Source organism: Coenobita brevimanus, chromosome 76 (assembly GCF_032717465.1).
Source record: "Coenobita brevimanus isolate Jiangsu-jjx chromosome 76, ASM3271746v2, whole genome shotgun sequence".
NCBI lineage: Eukaryota > Metazoa > Arthropoda > Malacostraca > Decapoda > Coenobitidae > Coenobita > Coenobita brevimanus.
Genome location: NC_137029.1, coordinates 4281481 through 4304122, shown reverse-complemented (window position 1 = coordinate 4304122; position 22642 = coordinate 4281481). Strand labels below are relative to the sequence as shown.

General features: G+C 38.7%; 1 protein-coding gene across 1 annotated transcript in view; it reads right to left on the bottom strand.

The window, feature by feature from the left end:
- Positions 1-9345: 9345 nt before the first annotated feature.
- Positions 9346-22642, bottom strand: part of LOC145408261 (zwei Ig domain protein zig-8-like) — a 53906-nt gene continuing 40609 nt past the window's right edge. Inside the window, exons 5-7 of the mRNA XM_080279030.1 lie at positions 20083-20217; positions 16627-16840; positions 9346-9491 (exon numbers count right to left, since the gene is read on the bottom strand). Coding sequence (XP_080135156.1) covers positions 9346-9491; positions 16627-16840; positions 20083-20217 — 495 coding nt within the window. The remainder of the gene's footprint in view (positions 9492-16626; positions 16841-20082; positions 20218-22642) is intronic.

Below are 22642 nucleotides of genomic sequence, written 5' to 3'. Positions count from 1 at the left end.
GACGAATTGTAGAGGTTTTACAGTACTTCACTTAATATCACTTTCACTGCTAATGTCAATATTGTAACACCATCATATTTATTATCATTCATCCCAACACTGTAATCTTGGAACATCCAACGAAAATGTCAAAATAATCCTTGGTTAAACCCATTTTGTCCGTAACTAAGAGTGAGATTGAGAGTCTTAGACTTGAGAGAGAGATGGATACGGGGTTTGCGCAAAGACTCTGTATAAGGATGATAAGAGAGTTTCCATCTAAAGCACTACTAAGAGGGTGCAATGATGTCCGCGCCATCTATTGCGCTGCCACAACGCTGAAAGAAAAAAATAGATGGGATGCCTCTCCCTACCATGCCATGTTGGTACTGCATGTCACCTTTCTCGTAGTTTTTACCGTTCACTTATGTTTAAAGGATTTTTTTTCGTGTGACAAAATGTAAACTGAATTTTCAGTATTTGTGTCGCCAGCTTACTGACAACAAATATTGTTGGAATATCTTCCAGTACAACCTGTACAGTAAAGACACGATACCCCTGTCAGGTCTCCATAATTACAAATCATAATAGATAAATAGATAAATAGATTGATAGAGAGACAGATAGAGGCAGGAAGTCAGATGATGAGAAGGTATTGTGTCTGCGAGAATGAAATGTCACAAAAAGGACTTGTAGAGAAGTTATATATATATATATATATATATATATATATATATATTGAACTTGTGGACGAGCGGTTGTTAAGTATATACTTGAGTAGTTTTGTAAGTAGAAAATCTTGGTTCCCTTTTGTCATTCAATGACAGGAGAGGTAAAGAATAGTATGGGACTATTTTTATTTGTCTTGGAATATTAACAAAGTCTCTCACACACGAGTGAAGTATAAGTAGAGTCCCACTAGCTACCTCCCTGTCTTTCTCTCTCTCTCTCTCTCTCTCTCTCTCTCTCTCTCTCTCTCTCTCTCTCTCTCTCAAGTTGCTAAGCCTTTCTCCCTACTACCTGCCGATTCTATGGCCTCTCTCCTTCTGCTTCTGCTTCCTAAATTCTGGTGTAGCAGGGGTCGTGTCACGTGTGTTACACTGTGGTTGGAAAGTTCTAGAAGCCTGTGTGTGAGTATGTGTGTATGTGTGTGTATGGTCACGAGGCGCTGTCGTGTGCCTATAAAGCATTCCTTGAGTTAGGAGTGTGTAAGCATGTTTAGCATTGCTCGATTCTCGCAGACACAATACCTTCTCATCATCTGACTTCCTGCTTCTATCTGTCTCTCTATCAATCTATTTATCTTTTTATCTATTATGATTTGTAATTATAATATGGAGACCTGACACCCCCCCCCCTCACATAGAGAGAGAGAGAGAGAGAGAGAAGAGAGACAGACAGACAGACAGACAGACAGAGCACAAACAAGAACACATGCAGGATAGAGAGTCAAAGTGACAATGTTTGTAGATTCATCAGAATTCATCACCATGTTATTAAATGAAGTTAGACTCGGTATTTATCCACGTTCAAGTTATAAGAATAATCTTGTTTATATTTCGTTACATTAAATAGATAAGAAAGATGAATATAATAAAAGCTAGAATTACAGGAGGTGATGTGTAATATTTCGATACAAAAAGCCCATAGCATGAATAGCAAGTAGAAGTAAACAAAAGGAATAAGGCGCTACAACATCGGAGTAAAAACTAACTGTTATTTGGGAAACACTGCTAAAGGTACGGAAACGAGAGGATTTATGGTTGAACCCACTCGTTAAAAGGTCTCCTAATGGAGCTCAGTGTCCTTGAACAAACAAATCTCATATACACCTTTCGAACTCTTCAGTTTGTTCTCATTCACTGAAAGCTAATCACGTGTTGTCCCCTCAGCTTTAAAATTCACACTAAAGTTATGGACTCTTAATACAAAAAAATTCCGGAGTCATTAAACATGAAACATTTCTATCAAGAATTAATTTAGGAGAAAGGTTCATGAAATTTGTGGCCAAAACATCTGAAAAATCCTCAATTTTTTTAACACCCATGTTTCACTGAGCTTTCTATCCCAGCCACCTCACGACTACATGTACGGTCATGAGCAAAAAGGTCGCCGAAACTTCTCTGGTGGGTGTGGCAATGGAAGGTGTTACGTGAATTGTTTTCATGTGCTAGTAGCATGAAGCACACAGCTAAAGAGTAACATATGGAAGGATACTCCATGCCGTTTGTGGTGGAATGAGAAATAAGGAAAGCAGGGCACAGAGCTGGCAGAGGATTGTCGGCTGTACCCGCACACAACACACGCTTCCATGCCCTGACCATACTGTAAACGAGCCTATATTAAACCTGACAGCCAGCAGGTGGTGATTTCATGGGTGTAATGTTGTATGATATTAAACATTTATTGTCAATAGGGTTTTCCTGGGAGAGGTGCTTTACCGCGAAAATTGTAAGCTTTTGTTACTTTAGTTAGGATTAGCTATTGTTCTGGTGGGATTAATATAGCACTGGTTTGGATGGCATGTTCTGTTTGTCATGGTATTCGGTTAGTTTTTATATTTATTTTGAAAACTTAAAATAAATGAAAATAATTTTCAAAAATGTATTTTCTTGGTTTGATGACCATGCCCAAAATACAATGATCGACCCCCAAATAACGAAAAAAAAAAAAAAAGTGCCACCTCCTGCTCTCCCTCTGCTCCTTGCTTTCCGCGTACACGGATGGCACCCCTGGTAAATTTTAGACCCTCTCTCGCTAAGTGAAAGTGGGTTTTACGTTTTGTTTGCCGTGTGTGTGTGTGTGTGTGTGTGTGTGTGTGTGTGTGTGTGTGTGTGTGTGTGTGTGTGTGTGTGTGTGTGTGTGTGTGAATAAAAAATTAAAGCTGTTTTTATCCATACTTGGTGGAAGGGTTGACGGTTAGCCAAGGAGGTGACCTATTGTTTTAAAAACAATAGGTCAGATCCCAGGGTCACAGGGCTATTTCAAGTTATGTTTTAGCAATGTCAGTTTTAAGGTTTATTATCCTATTTAGACTAAATTTTGAGGCAGGAATATGGGTAAGGCAAGAACGAATTTATATGATATTGAAAACATTGTCAGAGGTCAAGGTTATAGAGCAAGATAAATGTTCGACCCGTAGTCTGCGTGTGAACGAAATAACTACAACAGTTACGTGGCTTGGAACAAACTGGGTGAAAATCTAGAGGACCAGCCAGGTGTTGATTAATTGTATTTGATAACAATAGGTCAAAGGCCAAGGTTACAATGCAAGGTCAGCTTAAACAGTTTTTACCCGATTTAGACCAAAGTCTGTGGAAAGGTTCATGATAAGACATAGACAAAGGGACTGAAATTAGAAAGCAACCAGTCAAAAGCTAAGGTCACAGGAAAAGGTCAAAGGTCATGGTCACAGGGCAAGGTTAACTCAAACAGCGTTGCTCTGATCTGGACCAAACTTGATGGATAGTTTTGGGTCAGCAAAGAATGAGGCAATTATTTTTTATAATAATCAGTCACAGGTTAAGGTCACAGAGCAAAATCAGATACTCAGCCTTTAGACCAACTGTTGGAGGAAGGTATTGAATTCAGAGTCCTCCCAGTCTTACGCTATTGTCTTCCACTATCTGAATATTGCACTATGTTTCTTTGGAGTTTATGCCTTCCCCATTATGCCCCCTTAATATCTTTCATGGAATAGTTCATATTATTTTCCATTATTTTCACCCTTGGCAGGCGACCATCGCCATGTTTTTTAACCAGAATCCCTGTCATTCATTTGTCCCCAAAGATATGATAGTATTTCCCAATTAACTTTTTTTTTTTTTTAGTTTTTTTTTTTAGTTTACCTAGTCTCGCTCTGTTTGTCTTCGTTTGCTTTGCATCTCTTCTGTGATGGGATATTTGTATCGAAATTTTCCACGTCACCTCTGTTCTTGTAACTTTTGTTATGTCCTTCTTATTAGTCAATTAATTGTAACGAAGTTCAGTGAAGTTATAAACGTCCGCACTTGAATGTATGGAGCATGTTTTAGGGGACAAGCTTGCTATTGTTACTGCAGCTAAAATTTTAAGCAGGGAGCAATACCACGTGCCTGATATTAATGCTCGCTTTGAAATGATACATATCATTGCAGAATGTGAAAATAGTTTATAGGCTTTGGCTCCTTATAGCAAAGCACGGCAATTCACACATTTAACTCAATTTTGTTGGTCAGTTTGACGTTTTTGTCTCATTTCAGCAGTATGTTGGCTAATAACCGTCGCAAAACGAACACACAACTTTTCCATAAGCTTTCAGTATGCAAAGATTTTCTGTACAGTACTTTTAATAATTTTCGAAATAAATCAGTTTGTATGCTTTTTTTTTTTTTTTTTTTTTTTTTTTGCGGGGAGGGGGATTTTTTCACAATACGGTGGCATAAGTTAACAGAAGCTCACACAAACCATTTATTACGTTCCCATCAGGTTTCCAACGATGTGTGTAAGTTTGCTGTGTATTTAATATTGTCTTGGATAACACAAATTTTGATGCTCAATTTGGCATTTTGTGGCTTTCTGCAGGAATCTGGTGGCGATTTTTCAGAAACACCACGAACGTAAAACCTATTAATTTTTCATTAGCTTGCCAACGATGTGCGTAGATCCGCTGGAGCTGTAAAGGTCTTTGAAATAACATTATTTTAATGCTGTTTGCTGCTCACGTTCTTTTTTTTTTTTTTTTTTTTGTACTTCAACAAACTAGTGGCGAGAGTTGAAGAAAAATTCATCTAAAGAACACGCATTACCTTTTCCTAAGCCTTCTACTGATCCACAGTAGCTTTAGTCTTGAGAACAACGCACTTATGGAGGATGTTTGGTGCCCCCTTTTTTTTTTTTTTTTTTCACCCATGTGGTGGCAAATTTTGAAGAGAAGAACCCTGCCAAGTACCACCTGTTACTTATTAATATTCATTCCATCTATGTGTGTAGATCCGCTTTAGCTTTTAAACTCTTCGACATAAAGCGCTGGTGCTGTTTGGTGCAGGTGCTTTTAAATTCTTTTCCGCTATACTTTGGCAAATTGGAAAAAAGTGATTTAAGAACCACTTAACTTTTTCATATAGGCTACCTCTCTGCGATGTGCGTATATCCACTGTAATATTGATAATATCCATATAGCACAATTTTGGTTGTCATCCACACCCTGCTACCAATTTAATAGTGCTTATTCCTTTTTTCTTTTGTCGTGCCATTACGCAGGACCTTCCTCCATTATCAGTACGTAGAGATGTTGCTTCTTTAGCATTAATTTATCGATATTCTTACCGTAAGTGCTCTGACGAACTGGCTTCAATTGTGCCTCTCTTTCATATTTTCTCCCGAAATACTTGGGCAGCTGGGAGCGCCCATGAACTCACACTTTCTCCCCCGCAATGCAGAACCTTTGCTTATCAAAATTCATTTATCCCCAGAACTACTACTCTCTGGAATTCACTTCCTGGGAGTTGTTTCCCACAGACATTTAATCCACTTCAATTTAAATCCAGTTGTTATAAATATTTTATGAATGGAGGATGCCTTTAGGCACAGGGACTAATTTTTTTTCCTTTGTTTTTCCTTCCTCCATATATTATCTAAGGAAAAAAAAAAAGATTATTCTTACTGAGTCATAGGTATCCACACTTGAAATCACAGAACGTGTACGAGTGAGCAAACTTACTAATTCTGTTCTTTAGCTTCAAGAAGGATTGTGCCATCTCAGTTGTCTGATACTGATGCACGCATTGAAATTATCTACATTATTTCAAAAAGTGGTCGTATGTATACCTTATAGGTAAAGGTCAAATATTAAGGTCAAATGGCTGCGTCAGTTTAAACAGTTCTGATCTAATTTAGTCTAAACTTGGTGAAAAGGCAGATGGTATGGCAAGGATGCGGGGATTCAATTTTACGAAAGCTCACTCAGTTGCCAGGGTCACAGGGCAAGGACAGCCTTTGTATATATGTATGTTAATGTGAATACAATAGCGAAAACACTTTTGATTTGATTTCAGCCCGATATTTGGGTAAGTTTTAGAGTCAGTCAACTGAGTGACTTTATTTTTTTAAAACGATGAAAGGTCAAGGCAATACAGAAAGGCTACATAAATATTTTTTCTGATTTAGAATAAGTGGAAGGATTCAAGGTAAAGTGATTATAACAAGACTTCATTTAAAGAACAGTCCATCAGAGGTGAAGGTCACAAAACTAAGTCAAGTGTTTGATCCTTTTACACGAAACCGTTTTACTTCAGTTTATGTCGAATTAGGTGGATAAAATAAGGGTCAGCCAAAGATGAAGTTCCATTTGAAGAGGGTTGAGGATGAGGCATGATTAAAATAATTCGATTCTGAGAACTGTTTGTGAAAGATCAAGGTCACAGGGAAAAGTTAGATATTTGGCCCCTATATCATATGCAAGGCGCAGATAGTGCTCTCTTTGGGTGCTCCTTTTTATTATGTGTTATGCATAATTCTGATTATTTTTTTTATTCCTGAATATACGAGAGAAAGAACACCACCTACATATTCCCTGCAATTCATGGCTAGGGTCTAAATAGGGCAGAACTTGTGTTTGGACGCAACTCTTCCTCCTGGTACTGGCAATGGGCTATGGCGACCTGACCACAGACTCTTGTGTCGGAAGCAGCACTGCAGCTCTTACGGCATAGGGAGGGGGGGACTGTGGCTGGTTTTCGTTTTCATCTTAGTCATGTCCTCACCGAGGCAGGACAGCCATAATTCTAATCCCACACCATGTGGTCGTGGAAGTTCGGCTGGGATGTTAATAGTCTATCTGCTTAGCTATTAATAGACGCCTTTATCCCGGTAAAGGTGGCCACACACAAATCGCCTCCACGTCGACCTGTCCTCTGCCATTTGGCTGCCCTCCCTTCAACTCACACACCCTCTCTCATATATCTCTCCACTCTGTTTCCCCATATCATCCTAATCCCCACCTCACTCACATACACTCTACTGTTCAGATGCTCATTCCCCATCCTCTCCACATGGGCACCCTATCCCAAAGTATTCATCTCAACACTTTCTGTCATAGCCTCATCAGCACCACAAAGGTCCTTTACTTCTCGTTTTTTTTTTTTTTTGTCTATGTAACTTCACATGCTTCCCACATATGACTCATTTGATAATAATCATGAAATATTTCAGGCATTTCAGTTCTGATCTCTCATTTAGTATAAACCTTAAAGACTTCGTTTTACTCACATGCAAGATATTTCGTCACTTAAACTAATGCAAATTACCCAGTGGATTAAAAAAAAATACAGATTTATAAAATATACATTTTATTACATATCATACAAAATTTCGAGGAAATATAATTTCACTATTTACACACATGTGGAGTGTGAGAGTGAAATGTGATAGTGTGCTAGTGGGAGGGTGAGGGAACCAGCACCAGCATCACCACCAGCCCCACACTCATCACAACCCTCAGCCTCTCCGCCACTACCACCCCTTCCCTTACCATGTATAGCGAAGAGGTAACATGTATATTGAACAGGTAACATGTATATTCAAGAGTAAAGCTCTTTGTATGTTACTCACATCCACCGGCCAGGCTATTTCAGAGGGTCCCTGATGCCAGGCTCTCCATATGCTTTACCAGTATCGTGTCATACTACATCCTTACCTATACCATTTTTGTACAGATATTGAATCATAACCAGATTTAACTATTGATATACCTATTTTTAAATATATGTTTATAAATTCTCTAATAAAATTTTCAGATTTAACAGCAAAACCAGGAGAATCTTAATTTAGCAGCAACAGTTGTTCCAGATTAATATAAAGTACTTGTCACATGACTGGCTGGACTTAAATTGTGTACCTCTAATTTTATTGATGAAGCCAGTATGCAAAAAGAGGCTGTAAAGGAAGCTAACAGACCATGCTATCATAAAGATGCATGAGCCGTCTTTTTTGAACCTGCAAACTTTGAACAAAGTAACCTTTCCATTATATATATATATATATATATATATATATATATATATATATATATATATATATATATATATATATATATATACAGTATATCCATTTTCCGGAACTGCATGCATGTAATGGGATTACATGCTATATTTTTAGTACAGATTATCTTATATTATTTTCATCAATATATAGTGCAGTGTATGTTTTTTGGACATGACCATTACCCATTCTCCAAATAAAATTATTAAAATAAATCTTCCTGACGCCTACCACTCAGGAACAAATATGTACTTCAGCGATCACCTTTATGATGATGCTTCCTGTCAGTACGCTCTCAGTCATAATATTACCTTCATCATACCTTTCTATCTGCAATATATTATTAATTTTTTCCATCAATTCTAGCCATTATTGCACACAAATTGGCTTTTCGTTTTTTTTCTTCTGTTACATAGAAATTAAAATATTTGTTATGTGGATGGACAATATTTTGACTTGGATTGCATCTACAGTAATCACAAAGAAAGTCAGTGATATTCACACACATTTTCTGTAGCTTGTGTGACGCTGCTGCAGATAATCTACTCCTGACTCCGTTCAACTGTTGTGGCACTGCTTAAATCAACGACATAAATGGCAGACTATGTTTCCAAATCACTAAGGAAAACAGTCGATATAACTCGAGTAGGCTGACTGTCATTCACACACAGCTATTCACATCAACTACAAGAAGTTCCACGGCAACATCAAGAAGACCGGTTAAGATGGGAACAGTGGAGGGCTGAGAATGAGCTCTGCGTCACGCTGTATCATGAGTTCATTGCAGCATATACTAGAGTGCTTGTACATTCTGGGTCAATAATTCCTCCTTGTTCATACCAAATTGCAAACTTCAAGGTTTGGTTTAATCTCTAGATGAACTCAGCACATTACCTGAATTCATAAACAAAGGTTCATTTCATTAATTCGTCGAAGCAACGACCAAAATATTTCCAAACCTCAGTGCTTCTGGTGTGACTTTGGAGGAAGTTTTGATCGCGTGAGCAGCAGGTGTATGTAATCACGTTGTTTTTAACACTTAAACACACATGATTGTCCCCTTTGTGTATTTATAATATTTTTTTCCTCATTTTACGTGTCTTGCTCCAGTTTACGTACTTGACGCGGATGAAGTCACAAATTTCATCAACTCGCCTGTCAGAGTGGCAGACTGTATGCTGGACATAGCCTTCACATCATAAATCAAGAACCTGGTATGCAGCATAATGAACAGCATCTAAGCTCATTATAAGAATATTAATTATTTGGTAATTACATGATACACAACAGCACAGATAAGACTTAGGGGTAGCGAGGCAGGAGGTGATGCGGTCCAGGTGACCGGCATCACGTGGCGACTGGGAGGAGTAGGTGGGCATGGGAGAGTGCCAGTACTTGTGACGTCACCAGCAGTGGCACAAGGGCGGCACCAGGTACCGGAACCATTGCACTACCCCCAGACCCCAAGCGCTGGATAGCTGCAGTTTTGTCACCTGCGGAAGAGTAGAAAATGTTGGGTAATCACACGCATACCAAATACTATACTCTATCTAGTGTAACCCTTTCAATCCAGTGATGAAGTTCTTATTTTATTCTAGCTTCCCATTTAGAAGCAAGAGTACATATAAGTATTTAGGAAGCATAGATAACAGGACACCTATTGGCCCATGACGAGGTAATCTGCTGAAAAAATTTAATGTTAATTCTACCAATATCTAACCAGTGTGTAGGAGAAAAGGTTAGAAAAGAGGAAGTAGGAGGATCTTCTCAAACACGGAAGGACACTTTTTCAATACGAAATATTAGATAAAGAATTTTTAAACAGTTCTAATACTACAGGTCTCTCCACCGTTAGCTTAAACATCTTGGAAGTAACAAGAATATAAGAAACACTGCGTCTTTGGGTAGAAGGGATTAACTTGAGCTAAAACTGTCACATCTCCACCTTGAATGATGACCTGTACTAAAAATTAACATAAGAATTTGGTTCTAATCATAATGAAGTACTGTGGAGAGGATGTACGGCCAATTTGCTGTCTTATTCGGGTATTGAGCTGCAACACGAGATTATCACAGGGACACCATGCTTGTCACGAAGAAATTCTGGAGAAGGAGAGTAGACCAGACTGTCGTGTTATTCTGACACTGAGTTGTAACACGATATTATGCTAGGTTACGGCGCTAATCACGATCACGGGCTGAAGAAAAGATGTAGAGCAAAACTATTATATTATCTGCCACTAAGCTTTAAAAAGAAATTAACATTAGCATACAAAGCAAGTCACGACGATTTCTTCCTCCACCCCCCTCTTCCTCTTTTTTCCCTTGTTAATCAGCCCCTTCAGTTAAAGGAGGACATTATATAATGCTTACTCCTACCACTTATTTTATTTGGCCAGGTTGAGTCCCCTAGGAGAGAAGATACAGTAATAATACTGTAGCTATATCAAAGCCCTCCAGTTTGAAAAGTCTGTCCTATCTATCTATCTGTCTATCTATCTATTGACAGACACCTTAATCTCCTGGGGGGTTGAAAGTCGCCCTGTCCTCAGCCATTTCAATGCTCTCCCTACAGCTCACCCCCTCCCCTCTCATACATCTCTCCTCTCCTTCCCTGCATCTCATCCGTGGTCTCCCCCTCGTCCTCCTTCTCTCTCTCTCTCTCCCTCTCTCTCTCTCTCCACCTCACGCATATACTGTACACTCTTGTATCCAGTTTAAGAAAAAATTTTCCTAAGGTGAATAAAGTTGCATGGAAAGAACAAGCACAAAATATAATATCCGCCATCGACTGAAGGGTCTTCATCATAAAAGTTCGTCTTAAGCTGATCAAAATTGTCTGACCATAGAAAGAACGAAATTTATACGGATCACTATACTGAAGGGAATGCAAGTAGCTTCTGGCCCATTCAAAGCAACATTGTACTCTTTTTACCTTAACCTTGCCTAGATTTCGTCCTTTTGCAGCTAATTTCGCTTACCTTGGCAGAAAAGGACAATGCCACGACTATACATCCATTCCACAGCACTTTTTAACCACAAGCATCATATTCTGATGTTTATCTAGTGTTTCAGCTTAAAAGTAACAAAATTAGCGTCAATCTGTTGTTACAGCCCCAATTGAATATGGAGAGATGACAACTTTAGGGCTAGCAGGAGTAAAAAGAGGATAGAGGGCTATACCAAATAGATTAGAATGTATGGCAGTATGCTTCTTTTGTGGCTTATTTCAGGTAGCTCAGTGAAAGAAAACGGCAATGCTATGTTTCTGCATCTTTTCGAATGCACTTCTTCGGGGCTAGCAACACAATTTTCTGTTAATCTTTTGTTATAACTCACCATTCAAGACAGAGAGATGGCAGTTTTAGGTCAAGTTAGAATAAACAAAAGACAGAAAAATTCCTAATAATGTCATCACTTCAGTCTGGGGATGTTTCTCATGTTTTTACGCTTTCTAGTTTGAGAGGTTTCAGTCTGTTTGGTAGGGACATTATGAACCAGAAAAGTTAGATATTGCTTTCGTTAACCTCCTCAGTAAGAGAATTTTCCTAAGTTGGACAGAATCGTCTGTAATCAGCAAAAGTACAACAAGGAACTGCGTCAACTTTGGAATAATCTTCTTCGATCTGATGACGTATTCTTGATTGATTATTGGTGCCTTCAAATGATTTCCATAATTTTAGGATAATTTTGTTGGCTTGAGAGGCTTTATCTAGCCTTCGGTAACATATTCAAGCACAAAAAGTTATTCTTAAATTCTATCAAATCATCTGGAGTTAGCAAGTGTACATTTTAAAGAAAATTAATTTGGGATAGATTCTGTGAACTGCAGGGATTAAATTTAGCCAACTTGAACCCGTTCACCGATTTCCGTTTTGTATACCCTTTTCGCGTTACGTGCAAAAAGTTGATAACAGCAGGATGATCATTTAGCCGTTTTTTAATTACTTAACAGCCTTACTTAGCCTATTGTAACAAAACCTAACTTAACAGATTACCCTACCTTACTAAGAAGCTAACTTGACCAACCACCATGAAAACAAACCTAAATTTAGAAAAATGCAAAAATGGTATGCAGAGCGTAAATCAACAACCCGTTCAGTATAAGAAATTTTTCAAAAGAAGTATAAAATCGTCTGGAGGCAGCAAGTTAAACTGGAGACACTTTGTTGTACTCATCATTTGCGAGTTTTGAGCTACAGAGAGATCCAAAATATCGACATCGATAATGTTCGCTGTACTAGGATGTATCGCATTTAATGCAGAAAGAAAAAGAAAGAAAGATATATATATATATATATATATATATATATATATATATATATATATATATATATATATATATATATATATATATATATATATATATATATATATATATATATAACTTTTACAGAGTATGAAGTACTTGCTGAAAAACCTTATGGTTTGATTTGGTCGTAAATAAGGAAAGTACAAAATCGACGACAGTCCATCTTTTCACTGTGTTTGAGAAACTGCTTATTCTGTTCCTTACCCACGGCTAAACTGAAGCGAAACATTGTTCAGCAAAACTTGATATTATGTCAATGCTTTTCTCACACAGTGTTCTGTTTAAAACGCGATATGCTTCAATACTACGAAATTTTTCATTGTTTATTTTTTTTTAACTTCTTTGTAGACCAAAACTCGCAAGTGGGGAATTGACGGGGTTGATGACGTAAGGCATGGTATTAATGACCTGTTATGGATCGATGCCCCTCCAGCAGGAATTAAGTACGTTCACTTGACCTCATAACCTCCGGCAGGAATTACCTTCACTTAATGTTGCAACCTCTCATGCGATCTACGTGCACAGGACTCCATAACCACCAGTAGGAATTACGTGCACCAGAACTACGTGCTCCCAACCCTACGTGCACCTAGTCCTTTAAATTCCTATATGAGTTACGTGCATCGAACCACAAACCCACCACTATGAACTACATGCACCAGATCTGATCCAGCTAAGTGCACGTAACCTCATAATTCCCAGCATGAACAATGTGCACCTGATCGTATAACCACCGGCAGAAAATATTTTCATTTATGTACACCATCTCCAACAAGAACTGCGTGCACATAACCTTATAGCTTCCAGCAGAAACTGCATGCACCTGATTTACTGTAGGTGCACGTGACCTATTTGCACCTGATCTTATAATCTCCCATGCATCTATCCTCACAACCTTCTGTGCACCTGATCTCGCCTGATCTCATAACTATCAACTGTCCCCATAATCTCCCGTTCATCTGGTCTTTTAACTTCCAATAGCAGGACTTCCGTGCACCCAGCTCCAACAAGAACACGTGCACATGGCCTTATAACTAATTCAGCTAGGTGCACCTGACCTCAGAACTTCCAACAGGGTCTACGTGCACCTGACTCAATAACTTCTAACTCGGATATTCTTCCACCTGATCCAATAATTTACAACAGGACTCGCTTGCCCTTAGCCTCATATCCTCTAGCTGGAACTATCTTGCGTGCACCTGACATGATAACCAGCAGCAGGAACAACGTTAACCTAACATTATTACTTTAGGACTATATATATATATATATATATATATATATATATATATATATATATATATATATATATATATATATATATATATATATATATATATATATATATATATATATATATATATATATATATATCCATTTGGGCCAATCTACAGGAAAGACTCTTCTGCCTGGAGGAAGCGTGTCTGCCAGAAGTAACTCTTGCAATGTAGGCGACTTAAGAATGGTGCAGTTGTGTCCGTTAGGGAGAGTGACGCATTTCACGTGAAAGTCGATGTATTGTGGTGTGTGTGTGTGTGTGTGTGTGTGTGTGTGTGTGTGTGTGTGTGTGTGTGTGTGTGTGTGTGTGTGTGTGTGTGTGTGTGTGTGTGTGTGTGTGTTTTATCAATATGAACAGACAGGTTGTGAACATTGTACAAACATATGAAAGCATATTCCAAGAACACCCTTTTTAAGTAACAGCCTTACAAACATCCATGGTTCCAGCCTCCATACAGTGAACTATAGCTATCAGCCTCACTACGTTGCAAAACCCACGCAGTCAGAGGGAAAATACATTTGGTCTACACTGAAATATGCAAGGGATATTTCATTCACGACTTTCCGTTTTTAGGCAGAGTTGGTGGAGTGTATGAAAAAGCAGTGAGAAATGTTATAACAGAATTCAAATTTTCATGCTTTTCTTAATACGAGTGGTAAATCCAAACTGCGACAATTTTAACAACATATTTGTATATATATTCAAAGCCATCATCACAAGACGATGAATTTAGTTACTAGAAAACCCCAGGATCTGATTGATTACTTCATATATACAGTAGTTATTGACATATTCTTAAACACAGTAACTGTTTAGCACCGATCATGATGTCAGCAGTTTGAGTTGTCACTTCAAGAAGCACTGTTATTATAACGGCACAGTTTATGACTGGTCAGGCTAAATCTTATCCACCTTATATACAGATACTGAGCACACTATATAAATCGGTGATATGCATATACGTATACAATCACTCTTAATTATTCCGTTTCTTTTTTAAAAATCAGTAAAGATATCTGTCTTCTTATTTTCGAAGAGATGTTACCAGATTAATAGCACAGAGAGAGAGAGAGGGGGGGGAGGGAAGCCACTGTATGCATAAACACAATATACATGAAAGCTGAGAGTCTAGGTCAGCTTTTAAGATAAAAATATAGCTTTCACCGAGGGTTACGCTTTTCTGTAATTTCGTATTCAGTTACCGCTGTAGGTAAACTCTTGTGAGCTATCGCATATTCAACAGTATGACGTGCAAAAATTATAATAAATATTTACTTCACAGATCTTTCATATTTATAGTTCTGATATAATTATTGCCAGATACTACTTATCACGTGGAGAATTTCAGAGTTAAATGGATATTTGTCCATGATTTGTCGATGAATTATGAACACCACTGATTGTGTTAAATTTATGTTGATAGCTGAAGCCGTTCATGAGATATTTTGTTTACCCACACAGAAACAAAGCCAGCCAGCCAACTTACAACTGAAAACATTACCACTCTGCTCACTTACCACCCGAAACGAAATTTCAGCCCTACTGGCCGAAAATATAACAGCACCTGGAGATACTAGGCATTAGCCCTGTATAATCATGAGGGAGTAAATCTGCAAGGTTTATGTAGGGGAATGGAGTTACACATTGAGGTTGTGATATATACTGTAGTACCAGTGAAGTGCTCTTTGTGAATGCGTGATGAGCGAGCATGTGTTTGTACATACTCCTGTCATCATAACTTCATCTTGGTGTAAACTTTCAGCGTTTCTGGCGAGGTAGTTGAACAATAACGGAAGAATAATTGAGCTAATATATTTATCTTGTCACGTTTTCTCTCTGGATGTGCATATAGCGAGCCGCCGTAGCATTTATCACACGCGCAGAGCTCAGTTCTCTGCCCCTGACATGCCGTGTCAATGAACTACATCGGTAAATGCATAGCTATTGATCAAATGATGAAACTCAGAAATAGGGGGCCCTTGCTGATTTCACCCCTTGAACACAGAAAAAACGTTAATGAATATTATGAGCGTAATACCCGATATTTAACTGTTAGAATTCATGCAAGTAAAACTAGGGTTACAACAGGAAATCTTTTAAAATTCGGTTACATAGCAGAACATGTCAAATGACGCCCTTCATATATCCCCTTGAAAAGCTGGGATTCCAAGGAGTTTCTTTGGTCTCATGAGTAAACATATAGTTAAAAGTAAAATTTATTGAATGTATCTACTAACTGCTGAAAGAATCTCTTCTCTATCTCACATAATAGAAAAGTTATTAGCCTTTGAAAACCATCGCGGTCAGGCAGTGTCGGGACGGACCGGGTTGTGTCTGTCAGCTCATTTCTCAGCTGAACGTAAATATCGCTTCGCTAGCTGCGCTCCCTCGCTCGTAACAAACATTGAAACTGCAGTTTTAAAATTAAATCGATAGAGATCTGAGCAACTGAAAGATTTTACCTGCTTTGGTGCCATCATAGAAAATGAGAAACATATGTGAAATGGAAGCACGAGAGGAGAGTGACATAAGGAAGAGGGGTGGATGGTGATATGAAAACTGCAAAACCAGTATGATTATTAATTCCTTAATAAGAACTGCATGAAGGTGGAAATTGTATTCTAGTTATCTCCAGACGAGCTTGTTCACCCTAATATAAACTTCTCAGTTTTGAGGAATTGAATACAGCCCTTGATTAATCCCTCCCCATTAACTGGCTCCACTGAAAGTAATATACTAATAATTGTCTGGTAGAGAGAGAGAAAAATATATAAAACTACAACATGCGCAGCAAAAATCTACATCAGGATACTATGAAACTTTTAGTTTCACAACTAACAGAAGTACTACAATTAGTCTTAAAACATTCTCTAAATATAACAAAGATAGCATTCGAATAAAACCACTTTCTTCTCCTCCTCCAGTCTGAAGAAAGGCTGTGCCCTGACCACTCTCAGCGAACTATGGAGTAGGTAAAAGAAGTCAGTGTATTATAAGGGCTACATTGGACTTGAAAAAGTTCTACATGAGTTTTTACCTTTCGTGACAAAAATATTAACTGAGGACGGTATGATGTTCGTGGCGCTGCAGGTGTAATTGCCGGAATCCTCACTGGTGGCACTGTTGATGGTGAGGCGGGAAGTATTAGGATCATCGTGGTCCATTGCCACTGTGGTCCTGCCTCGGCTCTTGTCGTAGTTCACCATCTGCTTGTTGTGGTACCAGAGGATGAACTGAGGCGGCGTTACTCCCTGAAAAAGATTAAATGAATAAAGTAAGGGTTACAAGGAGGGAGGTGCCTAGTAGTCTAGTGGTTAGAACTCTCCCTTTTGAGTGATGGTCTAGGATTTCCAAGAAATGACATTATTACTGATTACTCATGGGAAAGTAACAACAGAAATCCAAGAGGTGAATGAAGGATTTCAGTCATGTAATGCTGCTCATGGGAAGTGGTCATCTACTCTTTAATGCACTAGACTTCGGTATCCTAACCTCGAGCCCTTACACCTCAAATGGTAATATGAGATTGGCTGTTACTGTTGTTTATAATGAGGCTGAGGTCCTTGTATAGCCGCTCAACAGATTTTATCGTATGTCTGGGAATCAAAGATTGTTTATACAGATTTGTCTCCAGATCTTTGTAAAGTAGTGAAATATAGTCAAAGTCTTAACTGAACCAGCTTTTCTTGTATGGTTTGATTTTTCTGCGATGTACTCACCTTATCCAGCGACAATAGTGAATTCCTTGACTGTGCCAAAGGATGAAACCTAACTCAATGTAAACGAGAAAACGGTCACAGTCAGACAATAAATTCGTCTGGGTTTCTTGGCCCATTGTCACTAGAATGGCTGAGATGCATTTTTCATAATTCACCCTTTGTTTGCTATGGTACAGTCGGAGAAATAAGTATCCTTCAAATACTGCTGATGATAAGGCATAGAAATCTAACTACCCAGTACATACATTACACCAGTTACGATTTTGGTCATAGTTCATTATTTCTTAAAATGAATAACCTTCAGATTAATCTAGGGCGACGCACGAATCCTAACAGTACCATAGGATGAACTGCGTTAACTGTTGTAAACAAGAAGATGGAAAGACAAAATCATATCTTTCTACAGCCTGGCGAGGGTTGTCACGAACAAATTGCCTCAGCGTCATCCTGTCCTCAGGCATTAGGCTCTCCTCTCTCCATCTCACAGCACTCTCACTCGTATACTTCTCCATTCTATTCTTCCCCCTCATCATCTGTCTTCTCTTCCCCTCACCCTCGACATTACTCCCATAATCTTGTTGACTACCCTCTCACGGATATTGGAAGAACTGGGTTATCATAATATTACCGAGAAATTTTGGTCACACAAAGCAGAGAATGTATGTTGCATAAGCCTATTTTAATGTTTTGTAACATTATTAAATGAAGGATGCACAGTACTTCGTGTTATTAAACAAAAACTTGAACAGTAGAAAAGTATGATCATTGACAAAGTATCAAGGCAGAACAAAAACTATATCCTCGTTCTGTTTGGTGAATCACAATAACTTACCAGAATTAATGATCACAAATGAATCACACCGAAGTTTGCCGTCGCTCTATAATGCCCCTTGTTTTAGTTTATTCCTGTTATTTCCAGGCGATTTTATTCAGCGTTAGTTAGATTTCGAACTGGAGAGGATAAAGTAGGTTCAGGCTTTAATACCGTCTTAAAATTCCTTCCAGGTCCTACTAAAGTTGATGACGGACTACAGAAAAAGAAAAACTTCAGCCTCCAGTCCACTGGGTTTATGTCCAGGGAACCTGGGATCAAATAACAGCAGTTATAAATAACATCAACAAAGACAACATCAGTAGGGTGTCTTGAGCTGAATATATTAGTCTGTTGGTTGCACTAATTAAAAAAAAGAGAGAAAAAAAAAGATACCATCGTTCTGCTGCGTGCAATACAGACTATTTCTAACCCCTTGACAGAGTTAGGTGTTGCCTAAGCTGATAACAAGAAGCTTAGTTGTCATCATCATCAGCGTCATCGTCGTCGTCGTCGTCGTCGTCGTCCTTGTTAGACATACCTCCTTCCCCAGGTAAAGTGAGGTAGGGTTCAGAGAGGTAAAAAAGGCAGTCTGCCCAATATAAACGGGATCCATTAAAGCATCACACTGTGACCTTACATAATCCTTCAGAGGTATAAAAAATCAGATTTGAATGACTCCATCATACTGTGTAAATTAAACCCTTCAGCTAGATGACGTCATGTTCACATTACTCTTTATACCCTCCGGGCGATTTGATTTAGCGCCTATTTTTTGTAACAGTGTTTATATAAAGCCTTCTTTAATTCTTAATACTAAAGATAATCCTTTCATAGCAACAAAAATATTATGTAAAATTGGTTTTCGTGTTAAAGAATGAAAAAAAAAAATACTTCCCAGGAGTGAGTAAAATTACTGTTAGTCACAAATAAAGAGACGTGTCGTTCCTCGAATTTAAGGATTAAAGGTTACAGTTGTTATATTGCGTACCCAGTGGTTAAAGCAATGGAGAAAAATATATATATAGTCTGAAAGCGCGAAAGGTTAAACATAGCCCCGGTTTCTAATAGCCATTTTTTAAAATATGATGAAAGTGTATTTGGCTCCACTACATCGATGCTGATTACGCTTTGTAACGTGCCTTGCAGACTGTCCGTATCTCATACTCGCAACTGATCCATAAATGACCTCCAGAAACTCGGGTCTTTCTCACAGTGCGTACTTTGTTTTAGTAATACCGGTGAAAAATTACTGATATATATACTTAATCTCTGAGTGACACAAGACAGCGAGATGGCTGAGGAGGGAATACATACGTACATTGGGATAAAATACGTACATGTGTCACATAAATGGTACAAAGGAATGTGATGGTTAAGGAATCTATGTGCCCCGTAGATGACACATAGGGAGGTTGAAACACATATCTCCTGGATGATAAAGGATTGCATTACGCACCCCGTGAATGACACCGGGAGAAGAAGGACCGACTTCCTGATGTCACAGAGAACTGCAATAAATACGTCCTGGATGACACAGCAGGATCAAGTAAGTACTTTTTGGATGACAGAGGAGTGAAATACGTACCTCCTCGAGGAAACAGATGGATGAAATACGTAACTCCGGGATGAAACAGAGGAAAGATACGTACATTCCAGTGCTACGTTTTTCAGGAGTGAAAAAAGTAGCTCTGGATGACACAAAGGAATAAAATACCTACCACTGGCTGACACCAAGGAATGAAATACCTACCACTGGATGAAACAGGAGTGAAATAAGTTCCATGAGATGATACAGATGAATGAATTATGTACCTCAGACAATGAATGAAATACGTACCTCTAGATGACACAGGAATGAAATACGTACCCTCTAGATGTCACAGGAATGAAATACGTACCCCCTGAATGACACAGGAATGAAATACGTGCCCCCTGATTGACACAAGAGCGAAATACATACCCCCTGGATGACACAGAGGAGAGAGATGGTGGAGCCGGACTGGACGTGTCGCTCTGGTGACCCTGAAATTACCGCCTCGGGCACCACCACCGCCAGGTTGACCAAGTAACCGTACCGACCCGTGACAGTTGACACCTGATATGATGCATAATCATTACCATCATCATCATTATCATCATCATCATCATCATCGCCCCTGACACAAGACACAACACATAATCATCATCACCGACTCCTGACACGCCATAACATCACCCTCATCATAACTGTAGACACCTGTCTTCACGCATGGTGATTATTTTCATCATCACTGAGAGTTTACACAATACATTATCATCATCACCATCATCATTATCATCATCATCACTGACAGCTTACAGTACACAATACAACACACACAGCATCATCGACACCGACAATTTACACAGTACTACACACATCATCATCATCATCATCATCATCATTATCGTCATCATCACCATCATCATCATCATTACCAGAAGTACAAGACAGCACACACTATTACCATCCCCCTTAGCACCAATCTCGACACCTTTTGTTACTGTAGGCGTCAATAAATATACCTGATTTTTATAACCAGTACCAAACCCTCTCTAGCCTATCATACAAGGTGTGTACTCGTATTAAATGATCAGTGGTATTTCTATTATCATTTTTGTGTCCTGGCACTTGTTAATTCTTTCATTCTAATGGTAACTATAATAAAAATAAAACGAAGTGAAGCTGGTGCAAATATCAAAGGCAAGTATCTGCATCATTTCTCCTTGTCTTGTAGCTTGCAAAATAAAGTACTTTCCTATTAAAAACTTTAACCACAAGAGAGAGAGAGAGAGAGAGAGAGAGAGAGAGAGAGAGAGAGAGGTAAAATCATACCCTTGTTCAAGAAAATAGGATGAAACGAGATGAGTGGCAAACATAAATATATCTACTAGTCCGACGTGGTAGGAAAGGCGTATAGCAGAGAACTGATAATGTGAAAGCAATACCCAGAGCACTAAACTCTTTTGATATGGCCTACAGTTTCCATCTCTTCATTATAAATGCTGAATTGTAAGACCAGGTTAGCACAAGAATATAATATTAGCCACAAAAAAGTGCTATGGATGGGGTGGTTAGATACAGGTTTGACTTTCTTGCCAATGAGCTACAGGAAATGCGCAGAAAAAACAAAACCCAAAACATTCGCCCACGGAAGCGTATCGTTCGCCATGACTAAAAACAAATAAATCCGTAATTCTCTGGCAGTCGAAGGGATCTCATCGCAGCATCGCCAACATCGAAAAGATAAAAGTCTTATGATTTCGCTCTTCCCTGCTACCAAGTTAAGTATCACTCTAGCATTCAGGAGCTTTAAGTCAGAAGTATTATGTTGGTGAATGTCATTAAGTATAACAGGATTTTGATGACTTCTAATAGTTACACTTTTAATAGCCATTCTCTTCGTTAACCGTACGATAGAAATGGTGAACAAATAGCAAGTTAAAAGAAAAAAGTTGAATTTTTTCTTGCAAGATCCTCTGGCAGTCGGAGCAATATCAAATAAGCTTCGCCAAAAGTATTAACAAACATGCCATATATCCCGGGATACTGCCCATTAGTTTTGATACAATTTGCCCACTTGATTTTGAGATACTCTGGTAGTGCACACACACACACACACACACACACACACACACACACACACACACACACACACACACAAGCAGGCGATTATATTATTGCCTCGCTAGGCAGGCTATAATAACGAAAATATAGACCACTCTAAAGTAAAAGGAGTCAAGTAGGTTCAGGGAGAGCAAGATGTTATGTTGATTAGATGTCTGCACTATGTTGTCGGGAAGAGAAGTTGTTGGAATTGAAATAAAGGGTGTCCATGGCTTTTTCTTTTCTGCAGAAGGCATGCGGTAACAGTAGTTGAAGCCATCCCTCACAAGAAGTGGCGTCAGACAAAGACAGGGAAAGCCTGTGACACCCATGGATATCGCCTAAGCTAAATAAAATCGTCGTATTTAAGTAGGAATTACAAAAACGTCTCTGTACTGAAAGGGTTAACTAAGACTATTTTGAACCCTTATCTGACGAAATTAGGGAGGAATTACAAAAACTCTTGTACTGAAGGTGTTAAGAATGTTCTGAGCCCATCTACAACGAGAGGTCACCATAAGCTGAGTTTAATCACCTGTCAGGGAAAAGAAAGGGTGGCCCATAAATAGCGCTCCATTAAATCTCACGCGGCAGTATTTTGCGTGTACGGGGACGGCTCAGTCGGCTAGTGTGAGCGTGGCTGTGGCAGTGGGAGTAGCAAACCAATGAATAATGCAAGGTATATGCTGATAACACTGAATGACCCGTCCCCACAACACACCAGAAATCGGCCGGCGGAGTGAAAGTGAAGCGTTATCTATGAGCCACTTATATAAGGCAGACATCATAATTGTACAAGAATTATGAAACACCTTATCCTGCTTTATAACTCATTGGCAGAAAAATAAGAGCATTCTGTCGCTTTGTGCCTAAAGTCGGAAAATTTTTAAAACAT